Source organism: Primulina huaijiensis, chromosome 1 (genome assembly GCF_012295235.1).
Source record: "Primulina huaijiensis isolate GDHJ02 chromosome 1, ASM1229523v2, whole genome shotgun sequence".
Classification (NCBI taxonomy): Eukaryota; Viridiplantae; Streptophyta; class Magnoliopsida; order Lamiales; family Gesneriaceae; genus Primulina; species Primulina huaijiensis.
The window spans coordinates 25,820,415-25,834,238 of record NC_133306.1 but is presented as its reverse complement, the minus strand read 5'-3'; the positions used below and the strand labels follow the sequence as shown (position 1 = coordinate 25,834,238).

General features: G+C 34.8%; 2 protein-coding genes and 1 pseudogene across 3 annotated transcripts; 2 read left to right on the top strand and 1 right to left on the bottom strand.

Moving 5' to 3' along the window:
• Positions 1-855: 855 nt before the first annotated feature.
• LOC140989390 (glutathione S-transferase-like) lies at positions 856-2,139 on the top strand. The gene is made up of 3 exons (XM_073458599.1): positions 856-1,117; positions 1,214-1,262; positions 1,513-2,139. The coding sequence occupies exons 1-3, from the start codon at positions 971-973 to the stop codon at positions 1,956-1,958; spliced, it is 642 nt and encodes a 213-aa protein (XP_073314700.1). The 5' UTR covers positions 856-970; the 3' UTR covers positions 1,959-2,139.
• A 2,603-nt stretch (positions 2,140-4,742) lies between these two features.
• LOC140969037 (uncharacterized) lies at positions 4,743-6,333 on the top strand. 2 transcript variants are annotated; one of them, XM_073430283.1, is made up of 3 exons: positions 4,743-5,067; positions 5,158-5,233; positions 5,348-6,333. In XM_073430283.1, exons 1-3 carry the CDS (start codon positions 5,005-5,007, stop codon positions 6,145-6,147), a joined length of 939 nt encoding a protein of 312 aa, XP_073286384.1. In that variant the 5' UTR covers positions 4,743-5,004; the 3' UTR covers positions 6,148-6,333. The 2 variants fall into 2 exon arrangements, with proteins under 2 accessions (XP_073286384.1, XP_073286454.1); XM_073430353.1 differs by having other exon boundaries at positions 4,754-5,064.
• A 3,478-nt stretch (positions 6,334-9,811) lies between these two features.
• On the bottom strand, positions 9,812-12,810 carry LOC140972957 (putative indole-3-acetic acid-amido synthetase GH3.9; annotated as a pseudogene).
• Between the last annotated feature and the right edge of the window lie 1,014 nt (positions 12,811-13,824).

The window sequence follows — 13,824 nt, the reverse complement described above, 5'->3', positions numbered from 1 at the left end:
TAGATTTCGATTATTTAATTTAATGGCCTCATTTTAATTCCAATAATCAAATCATTTATTAAATCAAGTATTAATAGCAAAATTGGTCATGTATAACCTAACTTCTTTTTTTTATTTAATTATTCAAATTAGATTTTTGCGTAATTTGCCTTTTTTATTTCTTCAAAGAAAATATTTAAGGTGCGACCATAAATATAGCTAGAAAGTTGTTGGCTATTGTTGGGAAAAATTGACTAAACCCACCCCTATATATTATTAGAACAGGAGACCGTCTCACGAATATTAATATGTGAGACGGGTCAACCCTACTCATATTCACAATAAAAAGTAATACTCTTATCATAAAAAGTAATACTTTTTCATGGATGACTCAAATAAGAGATCCGTCTCACAAATACGACCCGTGAGACCGTCTCACACAAGTTTTTGTCATATTATTAATTAAAATCAATATTTTTCTTCGAATCCAACTCAACTTACTATTATATTGGGTGAGATTACGAGTTGTGAATATTTTCAGTCGAATCCAAACCGCATATTTTATGTATATATTTTTAATTCAAATCAATATTTTTTTTTCAATTTGACTCAACTCATAATTAGATTGTTCAAGATTACGAGTTGTGAAATATTTTTTATGGAATCCAAACCGCATATTTTATGCATATATTATTAATTCAAATCAATATTTTTCTTCTAATCCAACTCAATTCACCATTAGATTATGTGAGATTACGAGTTGTGAAATATTTTCAATCGAATCCAAACCGCATATTTTATGATGCTTAAATTTATCAAATTTGCTTTCACTTTTCAGTCTCGGAATCAGTGGTGTAAACACAATCAACGTGCGTACGTGACACTCGCAATTGATCAAAATAAATACCTCACACATCACCATATCTAAAGCCAAACCAACCTAAACCGCTGATAATTTTCTCAAAGCTTTGTCTCAATTACGAGCATAGCAATGGCGATCAAGCTCTATGGACACCCTCTTTCTCCAGCCGCACAAAGAGTCCGAGTCTGCCTGGAAGAGAAAGAGCTCGAGTACGAATTTGAGTTTGTGGATTTATCTTCAGGCCAGCAGAAGAAGGAGCCTTTCATATCACTCAATGTAGGGAGATAGTACTCAATTCTTCTGTTTGATTTCATTTTTTGTTTGTGGATTCCGAGTTTCTTGACGAGTTTTTGTGGGTTCTTCTTGATTCAGCCATTCGGGGCTGTGCCAGTCCTTCAAGATGGAGATCTGACTCTATTTGGTATGTTCCCCTTCTTTATACCTTAAAGCTTTCTCGTTTTGAATCTAGTATTTTCTTTTAATCTTGGATTTATTGCGGAAATTGTTTTACGTATCTCTGCGTTTCGATTCACTCGTGTTTAGAAAAGGTGGAAAATAACAATTTCAATCTTCGACTCTTGTTTAAAATGGATTTTAGTTATCTGATTGGTAAAAATATGCAAGTTTCTGTTTTGATCCTTTTTTCCCCTTTTGAACATGAAATATATTAGAATCGAGGGCAGTGACTCAATACATAACGCACAAATATGCTGATAAGGGAACTCCGCTTGTACCCAAAGATCCCAAGAAAATGGCTATGGTCTCAGTATGGGTCGAAGTTGAATCCCAGTCATTCGACGCCGCCGCATCAAAAATATCATTTGAACTCGTGGTAAAACCCATGCTAGGCATGGCTGTCGACGAAAGTGTTGTGGCAGCTAACGAAGGAAAGCTAGCCTCTATTCTGGATATTTACGAGTCACGTTTGGCTGCATCAAAATACATTGGAGGAGATGCTTATAGCTTGGCAGATCTGCACCATCTCCCAATTATCAACAACTTGTTCCGCACCAAGATTAAGGCCTTGTTCGAGGCGAGGCCGCATGTGAATGCTTGGTGTGCTGATATCTTGGGCCGGGCGGCGTGGCAGAAGGTCGTAGCAACAATGAAGCATTGATCAATGATCTTCCGTATGGTGACGAGCTGGCTGTGTTTATGTTCGTCCCCTTGTTTTCTAATGTTTTTGCGTCTTTTAACGTTTGTTAATGGACGAATAAATAAGATAAGTTGGGCTTGTTTAATGTTGTGTTCTCTTCTTTTGCTTTTCTGAATAAAGAGTGGTTTCTGCTGTTGGAATATTTCTTCTTGTTTGACCATTTGGAAGATTTGGTGTGACATTTTCCTCTGCATCAATATTGGAATAAATATATAGTTATTCATTTCAATATATATATATGCACACCATACATTAAGGCTCATATTACAAAAATAATATGTACATGCATTTCACCCCTTGGATATAGACATACTCAATAGGGAAAGTTGTTCTTATTAGAGCATGTTTAAGGACGAGATGAAGTTTTTATGTTGATGTCAACGTTGGTAATTTCATCTCATTTTCTTACCGCAGTGAAACGAAGTTACAAAGATGATATTAAAATATAAATTTTTTATTTCATTTTATTAACTCTTTATTTTAAAACAGAATAATTAAAACAAAACTTAAAAGTACACATCATTAAAAAAATACAATTACATATAATTAATTAAAATTTAGAACATAATTTAAAATTACACAAAATAAAAAAAAATACACATATTTAAAAATTATTCATAATTTAAAAGGGGATGAATTCCACTATACATCCATATGTAAACTTCAAATATGTTCGATCAAGTCATATTGAAACTTGTGGTAATTAAAAAATACACATAATTAAAAAACTACATGTAATTATAATTAGGATATTTGTTATAATTTTTCTGATTTATTATTATTTATTTGGATTTTTAAATATATTTTTATTTTAGTGGACCAGGAAGCACACGCATCACCGCTCGTCTTCTTTGTTCATTGTACATGGTCTTGTGGTATATGTTTTAACTTTTAATGAAATTTAAGTCATCTGCCTTGTAATTCTGTCCTTTTTAATAAAAATATTGACGTGTATTAAATATAGACCGGTGTTAAAAAATTAAAGATGCCAAAAAATAAATGTAATGAACTAAAATTGTAATTTGACAATATACATATTTGATTAAAACTAAAATTACAAACAATATAAAAAACCAAAATTACCATTTTTATTTCCGAGGCAAGCACCCCTAATTATTAACACGTCAGATAATTATTTACTCTGTAAAGTATTAATTGTATGCACACGGTTTTTTGTTAAATAAATGATATAAAAAAAATAAAAAATTATCAAAATGTTACAAAACTAAAAACATTAAAAATTTGTCATGAAGCGGGATTTTTGTGGAGGCGGATGTTGGATAAATGAAATAATAAAGAGAAGAGTGGTAAAGGAAGTGAGAGTTGTCTCATATTGGAAAATTAGTCATGGTGAGTCTCCCTTATAAGCTCCTAGTTTGAACTATGGGTTTGGGCCCCAAGAGGTACCAGAAATTTTTGAACGGGGGAGGACGCCTAGTAGGCTAAGTCTCGGTGAATTAAACACACGCGCGCGCGCCCGGCCGCCCGGCTCAGCTCGGTGTGGTCTTTGACCAATACTAATTTATTGGGAAATTAAAATTTTATTGGTAGTGCTCGCACCAACATGATGCATATGGATAGGCGTAGGCGCGCGGATGCGCGCTTGCTGCTGGTTCGGTCGCCAACGAGCAGAGCAATGCGCGCGGCCGCGTGGCTTCTCGCGCGGGTGCACGCGCATTGATGTGCCTGGAGGACAGAGAGCTGCGCGCGGATGCGCGCGTTGTTCTAGCACGGCCGCGCGTGTTGTCGCGCGGCTGCGCGCGCTGTGTTGTTTCTGAAAACTGAGCGTCCCTTGGCTTTCAAAGCATCTGCTCTTGGCTGCTTTTTCACCAAACCATGTGTCCGTTGCCTCCAATTGTAACTCTTCTCCGCATCCGGTATGGAAAGACGCGTCTCTTCTACGCATCCGGTCATCTTTTATAAATAATCCTCTCCTACATCATGGTTGGGGTTCGAAAATTTCATGCCATATTGCTGCATTTTGTTCTCTCATTTCCAGACTTGAAAGTTCAAACATATTATTGTTCGCTGTATCTTGGAGACGATTGCTTGCAACGTATAGCACTTTGATACGGGCAATTTCGTCTTGTGACAAAGGAGATTCATTGCCTCGACTTGCTCTTTTTGCTGCTATTTTGTTCGTGATTCAAGACCCGATTTTCAGAACCGAAGAGGAACTTGAGATAACATTCAACATCATATATATAAAGTATTTTCATATATAAAAATATTTGACGAAAGTATTTTTGTAAAACAATTAAAAATGGTGCAAGTCATGGCCTAAAATCGTAAAATGGTGCAAGATTTCTTCACTTTTAAGGAGTTGGAAGACAAACACTATACCATTAATTTATGGCTAATCTTTTTTAAATGATAATAATCTTTTCTCTTTCTCAAACTTTAAAGTAAAATCATACACTTTATGCAAGACTAGCTTATTCTTAGATAACCTGCATTAAAATCAGAAAAATAGCTATATCAGAAAAGAAATTCCTCCAACCCATTGTATAAAAAAAAAGTCCAAAGAAATACTAAAGAAGAATATTGTGTGGGTGGCGGTTTCTGTCAACTAAAAGTAGTCACTGTACAAATTTTGATTATTTTTTCTTTATCAAAAAGTAAAAAAGATAGCTCAGTGATATATTATTATCCCAGACTGGAAGTCATTGTAAATGCAGTACTGCAAGTGACTAAAGTAAGAAAACAACTTTTTTTTTAATTCATTTGAAGTGCGAGAACACTAAAATATGAAAACTTTGATGACATGTAATACCCATACAGCATGGCCTGTTGCTTGTGCTTCTTGTGTGGCTTCCACAGCCTAGAGATGGGGCAAATCAGTTTTTTTTGTTGTTTGCTGCTGCTTTATATCTTCCTATATATGAGGTGGTGAGTATCAGCGAGTACTTTAAATTTATCACTAGCAAAACATTACACAAGAGACTTAGAGAGCCCTTAACTTGTTTTCTTCTTCCACTCAAGTACTCTCCTTTAAACACGCAAGAGAATGGAGAAGTCGTCTGCTGGTGGCGATGAAAAGTCCTCCGAAAACCTGATCAAGTACAAGGTAGTCGCTGGATGCTTATGTACAAATGTTTGTATCTGTATAATTCATTATGCTTATTTTCAATTATTTATACTTAATAATTATTATATGCAGACATGGGGTTTAAAAGTGTCTATCCACTGTGAAGGCTGCAAGAAGAAAGTAAAGAAAGTCCTTCAAAATATTTCAGGTTAATGTGTGACGCAATAGTGTGTTTCTTTATGTGTGGTTGATTTCAAATGCTTTAATTTATGTGTAGATTTAGCTATATTAAGTTTTTTGATTATTTCCTTTTTTTCATCAGGGGTGTATAAGATTGAGATTGACTGCAAGCAACAAAGAGTTTTAGTAACAGGGAATGTGGATTCTGAAGAATTGATCAAGAAACTTGTCAAGTCGGGGAAACATGCCGAGATTTGGCCGGGATCCCCCGATAAAGAAGGGAAGAAGTCCGGAAAGTCGAAGAAAAGTAAGAGCAAAAAGGACTCTAAAGATTGCAAAGATGGTGAAAGTGGCAATGATCAGAAAAAACCAGCCAAGAAAGATGAAATTAGTTATAATAAAGATAATGGACATGCAAAAGAGGACGATGACGCCTCTGCTGATGATTGTGCACTAGTGGCATCGGCAATCGAGGAAAATGGCGGCGGCAGACTGAAGGAGTCAGTTTCGGATGGTGGCGGAGGAACAAAAAAGAAAAAGAAAGGGAAAAAGGGGAAAAACAGATCAACAAACGGAGGGGTTGACAATGGTGACGGTGTTGCAGCCGCACCTTCAAGGAGTGGATCCCCTCCGCCTACAGTAATTCCCAAGCCGGCCATTGCCCAAATGAATCCGAGCCCTTCATGTCAGCAAATCTTCTCATTTCCACAATATCACTATGCTGCTCCAGAATATGGGATGAGTTACAGTACTACACCGCCTGGTGTCACTACGTACAATTCATATTATGCCATGCCTTTCCCCATGCAGTCTTATGTGTACTCGAACGCGTGCTACTATGTGTCGCCTCCACCGGCCTATCCAATGTTTGATGTTAATGGTCAAGATGATCATTACAATGACGACTATGGCGACGCCGAATTTGCATGCTCAATAATGTGACTCAATCTTGTGGGAATCGAAATCCCAATATGTGCCATGCATTATGAAGTTAGTATGTAATTTAACGTAAAGTTAGAGTGTTTGAACTACTTTAATTGTGTAATAGAATAGAAAGATAAAGAAGATCCTAGCGAGTAACTGTGTTTTATTCAATAACATGCATTACTTGATATTAGTTTAATGTAATTTGCTGCTAATTGTCATGTTCTTAATCCGGTTGGACCCACATTTTAATTAGGCTTTGCCATCAATATAATATACGTGTATAATTAGCTAGGTAATTAAGTATATGAACAAGCTGCAAATTAAACCTAAGACAGAAAAAAGAAGTGATGTGGTGCAAAAGTCTCTTTGTATACCCTCTCTTTTTTCTTTTTCTTTCTCTATCCATGTGTGTAAAAGAGAGTTTTGTTAATGAAAGGGAATCACCTGACAAACCATATGATGAAAGAATGGGTGGTTTTCCTTTTAGAAAAGAGAAGTATTTAACTTGTTTGGTAAAATACTTCATTTTAATGGCTTTAGTCACGTTAATGGTAAAAGAATGTGATGGTAGACATATAGTTTATGTTGAATTAAAGTTTGTATGGCCAATCTAAAGTAAATAAATTTGGTGCAATTCTTGAATGGGTATTTGCTTACATGTAAGAGTTGTTATTGTTGACATATCGGAGATGATCTTTCTTTGATAAGGTAGGAGGTTGCATTTTTATTATGGTGATGCTAACTTATTATAACCCAACTTTTGTCATTTTTTGTAGAGATTTAACACAAATCGCTAATGGCAACTATGCTTTTCAACATTTTATTTCAAAAAATTCGATTATATTGCACAGAATCAATACATTCAGCGACACATTGGAATCGAATTCGATAATAATCATCTGCATCATCCGGAAAGTCTTTTACTCGAATTAAGTTTGGGTTGTTTGTATGAATCTGTGTTGTTAAATCTTAGGCGTCATTGGAGTTGGTTGTGTTATTTTTCTTTTGAGAGCAAATTATTCTCTACACAATAGGCATGCAAGATAAGGAAAAAGATAAATACAAAGGAGGAAAAAAGACAATCGGATGGGCTCTCTTTGGGAAAAAATAATTCATCACCATTCCTTTATATTATATTGTGAAACTCCAATTTGTCCTTCCATTCTTTTCGGATACTTTTAACAAAGTTACCCTCTTGCTTTTCTTTCTTTCTTTTTTTTTTTTTTAATGTCGGGAAAGGTGACAATTATTTGAGACATATATATGAAATGAGAAATGGAGCTTGAAAAAATTTCATAAAGTTCAAGTTATTTACTTTGTGAATGATAAATAACCAAACTCAAATCCGAGCTGAAATCATTTTATATTCTTGAAATAGATACACAGTGAAAATGTGTATATATATATATTAAAAAAAAATCTTTTGGATTGAAGGACAATACATGCATCACGGTTAAAATTAATTGGTTCTCAACTAACAGGCTGCAAAACAAGAGGTTTATAAAAGATTCAAAATGGATGGTATATCGGTATGAAAAGACGACGGATAAGATGGTTATGTTGTAACGAGATTTGTTGTTTTCGAATATTTAATTAGGAAGCTACATATATATTCTTTTGTCAATTGCATAGTTTTCATGTATAGGGTGATGTCTTTCAATCAAATTCATTGTTCTCCGAAAATGCTCTTTTCAGAGGCGTCTATTTTGTCCACAATATATGTAACTCTCAAAGAGAATTAGCCACCACAATATCTTAAGACTACACTTGATAAATCTGTGGACACGGCATAAATTCCAGTGCATAAAAGGAAACCTTTATCAAATTATTAGTCATTTAATTAAGAATTTAAGATGTATAGATGATTGTATAGAAAATATTTAATATACCTGAGTTTCATGCATGTTATAACTGAGATTTACCTTCATAATTAATATTCTATATTTGCCTTTTGTTGATAGTTGAATTTTAAATGTGTCATTATATGATATTCGGACCTAATTATCATAACGTCCCGGACATGGGAATTATTCCACCAATCCATTCTCTCACAAATTGCAAAGAATATGCCTAAACTTGGCCAACGACTCTCTCCATATTCACCACTCCACTAACTGAGCAATGCTCCTTTTTGTTTATCATACTGCTATAAATTTGCCTCTAAGGCTACGTTATTTGAAGCTACAATCGATATATTTTACTTGTACCAAAGAAGTCTTGAACATGAAGTCTCCATGGAACTCCGGGGTTCATTCGCAGCAAAAACTGGAGCACGAAATGGGTAAAAAAAAGTCAGTGCAAAAATGCGAGAACGTCTCAGATGTATGTGGTACTAACTATAGTGAAAAAAGAAGACAAATATATCATGTAGAAGATCCCATGAGAATTATAATGTTCTTGAGTTCTTGGAGCCACACTTGAATTCTTCCATGTATCTACTTAATTATCTTTTTTACTTATCAAAGATTTACAAGAACTTATTTTAGTTATAAAATCAGCTCCTTCAATAACAGTCAACTTGTGACTTTCAATTTATATATATTGTTGTCTGTCTTTCACTTGGATTTTCTTGTATTTAGAGGGCTTAACTAAGCGCCACCATGTAACATGTTCGTAATAAAAGAGGTTTGGTCTCAGCGGCCACCACTTCTGTCCCATTGTATTTCACATAATTATTTCAACAATATCCAGAGGCATCTTATTATCACGATGAAATAGTCATAGATGCGGGAAAAAAAAATTTATATAGACTCACAAAATGAGTTTTGGAATTTTTTCCTAATATATATATATATACTGATTAATGAGTGATAATGATAGTTTATGATTTTTTTCTAATATATACATGAAGCAACTTGTGAAACCCCACACCCCCATGAGATTGTAACTGCGAAATAATACTGATTAATGAGTGATAATGATAGTTTATGGCTGATTATGATTATTTATGGGGTGATAATGAAGATTTATGGATGATTATGGGCGTTTATGAGATCAATAATGAGGTTGTAACTTCCGAATTAACCCTATAAATACCCTCCAACATATCACATTATCTAACATTGGCTAATTAGGATACACTAAAGCACTCCATGGGCAAGTTGATCGTTAAAATAACACATGGATCCTATTTCTGAGCACCTTTTGAAGACATTTTTGAAAAAAATTAGATAAGTGGACTTTTGCTTTAAAACACATATTTTATATCAAAATATATTCACACGAATATTTAATTAGAAGCACAATTTTTCGAAAAATATGATATTGATTAATGATTTTTATGCACTGAGTAATTATGAACCAAATGTTAAAATACATATTCCGAACACTACTAATTATTGTTTGTTACTGATTATCTGTCTCACCCCTTAAAAGTGTAACATCTAGAAGACTAATATCAATTTAGCTATAAGGAATGTAGTCATTTCAGTTTACTTGTGAAATATGATTATTTTTATTGCTGAACACAGAATTCAGATTAATGTTATCCGAAAATTATTTTATTTTATATCAAAATCTACTATTAAATGTGTTTTGTTTTCAAAATTGAGAGAATTGTCGTCTCCACTTGATGATGGACGATCATATCACTGTCTCACTTGCCTATCTTCTTGTTAAGAATGAAGATGAGAAGGATAATAATATTCTTGGGAATTAATTTGTGTCCCTCCAATTTAATTCATGCAGTACTCCAAGCAGGATCCCTTGGACTAAAATAACGCCCCCGTCACATTCTCATTAAGCAGATTCAAAGCAGCTTTTGACTTCACACACCTGGGCGTTTTGTACTGATTTATGGACGCCCCACCCAGTGTGATGAACAAATCCATCAGCATCTCAAAGGTGCTCCTCTTCACTACCCGGATCTCTGGCCCCACGGACTTATCCTTAGTCCTGTACCGGCGGTACACGTAGTCCAGCCCCTCCTCCACTGCAATGCAGCACTCTTTCAGTACATGGGCGTTCAGGCTCGGGGCGTCCGAGTGCAGCGTGTCGTTCATCTCCCAGTAGATGACATAGTGGCCGGGGACCGAGGACGTGTCCGCATAACTTGTGTATTCGAGGAGGAAGGTGTGGTGGGGCTCGAGTGGGTTCTTGGCGGTTGCGGTTATGCTGCGGTGGAGGTCCTCATCGTTGGTCTTGTCGTTGTCGATGCTGAGGACCACGTTGCGGCGGCAGATGAATCGGAAGGAGGGAGATTTGTTGTGGAATCCGATTACTTGGAGGACGTCCCCAATGCGGTAACGATTTAATCCTGAAAGAAATCACAAAATTGGTTGACTGTTAATCTCCCGGCTAATTAAATAAGATGTGAGTTAATTATTAATTTCAGTAATAACCAAATGAATAAGAAATCTATTTCAAAGAAAAATGTTATCCTAATAAATTTTTATATCATTATGAAATTGAGTATATAATATCCCCATATTTTATTGTTCAAGAAATAAAAATATATTAATTATTATCATGGAATTGATACTTATATGCTCAAATGTATTTTTTTCATTGGAAAATATATTCTAAAATTGTATTTCTGGTGAAGATTAAATTTTGAAATAAAAATATTGAAAAAATCATGTCATATTAATCGTTTTTATATTTGAATGTTTTTACGTTTAGACGGATTTTTGTACTGTAAAAATAGATATCTTGAAAATAAATAAAATACCAATACTTCAGATGATGGAATATAATGCGTATACGTATTTGGACAAGAAAACCAAACTTTGTCCAAGCTTTTAGTTTATGTACAACCAGATTGACATGCAAATTTAAACATTATATTTAAATATAAAGGGAAAAATCACATTAGATTAATTTCCTATGCCGAAAATCGTGATATAGTTTAACATATAGCTCAATGTATGGGGAAAATACAAATAATACTCTATCAGACATGAGAAAATTATCGGTTCAATCCCATGTACGTAGTTCGAAATGAAATGGATGAAATATTTTAAATTCAGTGATTCGTCGGATTAAGGGTACTCAAAACTAGGACTGGATAGACATTACAAGGCAGCGGGGAAAGAAGCTGACCTGAAAATGTAGTGACGACGAGTTCATGGTAACAACCAATTAGTTTCACATTCACCAAATCCACAAGCCTGCTGCTCGGAGTCGAGGTCACCCTTATCTCATCTTCTTCTTCAAACTCCATCGTAGACGTCCCATTTTCCCCTAATGGTATGAACTCAAAGTACCCCATATTTGGCAACAGCGTTAAAGAGACCTCCCTATGATCACACAAGGGCCTCAAATTCACCCCGAAATAGAACTCCTCCGATGCGTACAACGTACAAATCAACGGCAGTTTCTCGTCGCTGTGGTCTCTCAACGACGGGACATACTGTGACATCTGTCCAGTCACCACCGCCTCGATGAACTTCGCATTAGGCCACATGCGACATATTATACCCTTCCACGACGACGTTTCGCCACATATATGCTCAATCTCGCCTGCCAGATCAGGATTCAGGATCGGGTCCATCTAAACGCGTAACGGCATTCTGGATCGTAGATCGCGGAACCAAGTTTCCGGAGCGGATGTGGCGGCATAAATCGCGCCAGTGGTGTTTGAGGAAGGAAATGGCTCGGAGGAGTGCGGAGGCGAAGACACAGCCAAGGCGGAGGACTTTCGGCGGTGTAATAACCCCGCCAGTAATTGACAGTACATGCTTTGATAGCTATCGTAGCAGAGAATCGTGGCGTTAGGGCTGGTGAAATCGTTGAAAATATCACGAGGTCGATGCTGCTGGTGAGCACGGTGCGAGCCGGTAAGCCGCAGGGAGTTGAGATCTCGGCTTTCACAAAGTAGAGGTACATGGCTTTGCCCTCATCCAATTCCGTTACGTACCTAGCTAGTTCCAAGAGCATGCAGTCAAATTTATCATTGGTCAATTTTATAAAATAAATTTGAAAATGTAACGCAACGCCTAAAATTAAATTTCTTGAACTAAACATTAATATCGGAGGGCAAAAAAATGCAAAATTGATATTTCAATAACTTGATTTTTTTCACATCTAATCCAATTTCTTCCAAAGTGATAATTATATAAGAGTTGGTCTCATGTGAGACCGTCTCACGGATCATAATCTGTGAGACGGGTCAAACCTATCCATATTCACAATAAAAAGTAATATTCTTAGCATAAAAAGTAATATTTTTTCATGGATGACCCAAATAAGAGACCGTCTCACATAAGTTTTTGCCTTTATATAATATCAATAATTGCTGACATGACATCAAATATTGTTAATATATTTAGCTTACTGAAATTTATAACTCCATCCAAAATTGAATTGAATGTAAAAAAAAATTTAAAAATTAATTACACTAAGACTAAATTTCGATCCTTTAATTAGATCCAAAGCCTTTATAGGCCAACCTACTATATCAATTGTTTTTCTATATTTTGAAAATATATAATAAGAACTTTGATTCGTGACGTATTTAATTTAAATATCATATATCCACACTCATGCACGAGGTCACCTAAAATGAAGCACGTTCTTCGTGAAAAATGTTTATAACAAAAAAGTAAAATATATTATTCTTCTTAACTGGTTGATTAAAGGCGTGATGAGATTAAATAGTGTGAAGGCAGTACTTGTGGTAAGTCTATATATATATAAAAGAGTAAAGGGAAGTAACTCTAAAATTTCATGGTGCTGCATGTTTTCTCACAACTAGCAAATATCTAAACCATTGACGATAACAAATATACTGATTATGATACAACTCAACAGCCTAGTTAAATTTTAAAGAATTCAATTTAACAATTACAACTTAATATGATTAAGTTATCAAACTTATAATAGCGATTGTTTTTAATTCAAAATTTAGTGAAATTTTTATAAATTAATAATGTAATAATGAGTTAGTCACGCTAATCTTCATGAAAACAATCACAATTCATTTCAAGATTACAATTTGAGAGGTAAGGACTATATTTATACTTAATTATCATTTCGACCACTGCACGTTTTCGAGATGATACACCCCTTTAATTTTCCAGATCGATATGCTACACAAACGCCACACAATCAGGCGACGCATCAGGTATTATCATCTTCGTCATAAATTTGGAGGGCATTTGGCATAAATTATAAAAATTTCACATTTCCATTTATGACTTACTTTCGAAAACTGCCAGAAAAATATGTTTCAAATTGAGATCGAATAGATAAGAATGAAGCTAAGCACCACCTGATATTCTTGAAGATGTCAAAAGGTGATTTTATTCTATAATTCGGATTATATTATAAAACGCATCTTTTTCCATGGTAGGTAATGAAGGATTGGTGGATTGAGAGATCCAGCTTCTAGACAGCAATGAGGATATGACCAACAGCCTGCTGCCAACCAATTTTCTAAAATATAATATTGTTAAAATGTAAAAAGTGTCCATTAAAAAAAAAAAAAAAGAAATCCTTTATTAATTTAACAAATAAAAACCAATACAAGGAAGAAATTTAGGCCAAACTTATCGATGACGTACAAACTGTAATTAATACCAAAATTTTGAAACAAGTGTAATATTCACTCAATGATGTAATCGGACTATTAGGAATAGTTGGTGTTATATGTGATAACTTTTTTTTTCGCATGATAAAGATTAAATATTTAAAATTAGTTTATAATGAGTTACAATAGTTTTTTATAGTAACTATTTCGTATTTGTCATCGTT

What these genes read in the sequence shown, in the direction of transcription:
- LOC140969037 (XM_073430283.1), top strand. Translation starts at nt 5,005, where the DNA reads ATGGAGAAGTCGTCTGCTGGTGGCGATGAAAAGTCCTCCGAAAACCTG. An exon ending in ACCTGATCAAGTACAAGGTA is followed by an intron (nt 5,068 to 5,157) that starts GTCGCTGGATGC and finishes TATTATATGCAG; the next exon opens with ACATGGGGTTTAAAAGTGTC. An exon ending in AGTCCTTCAAAATATTTCAG is followed by an intron (nt 5,234 to 5,347) that starts GTTAATGTGTGA and finishes TTTTTTCATCAG; the next exon opens with GGGTGTATAAGATTGAGATT.
- LOC140989390 (XM_073458599.1), top strand. Translation starts at nt 971, where the DNA reads ATGGCGATCAAGCTCTATGGACACCCTCTTTCTCCAGCCGCACAAAGA. An exon ending in AGCCTTTCATATCACTCAAT is followed by an intron (nt 1,118 to 1,213) that starts GTAGGGAGATAG and finishes TTCTTGATTCAG; the next exon opens with CCATTCGGGGCTGTGCCAGT. An exon ending in TGGAGATCTGACTCTATTTG is followed by an intron (nt 1,263 to 1,512) that starts GTATGTTCCCCT and finishes GAAATATATTAG; the next exon opens with AATCGAGGGCAGTGACTCAA.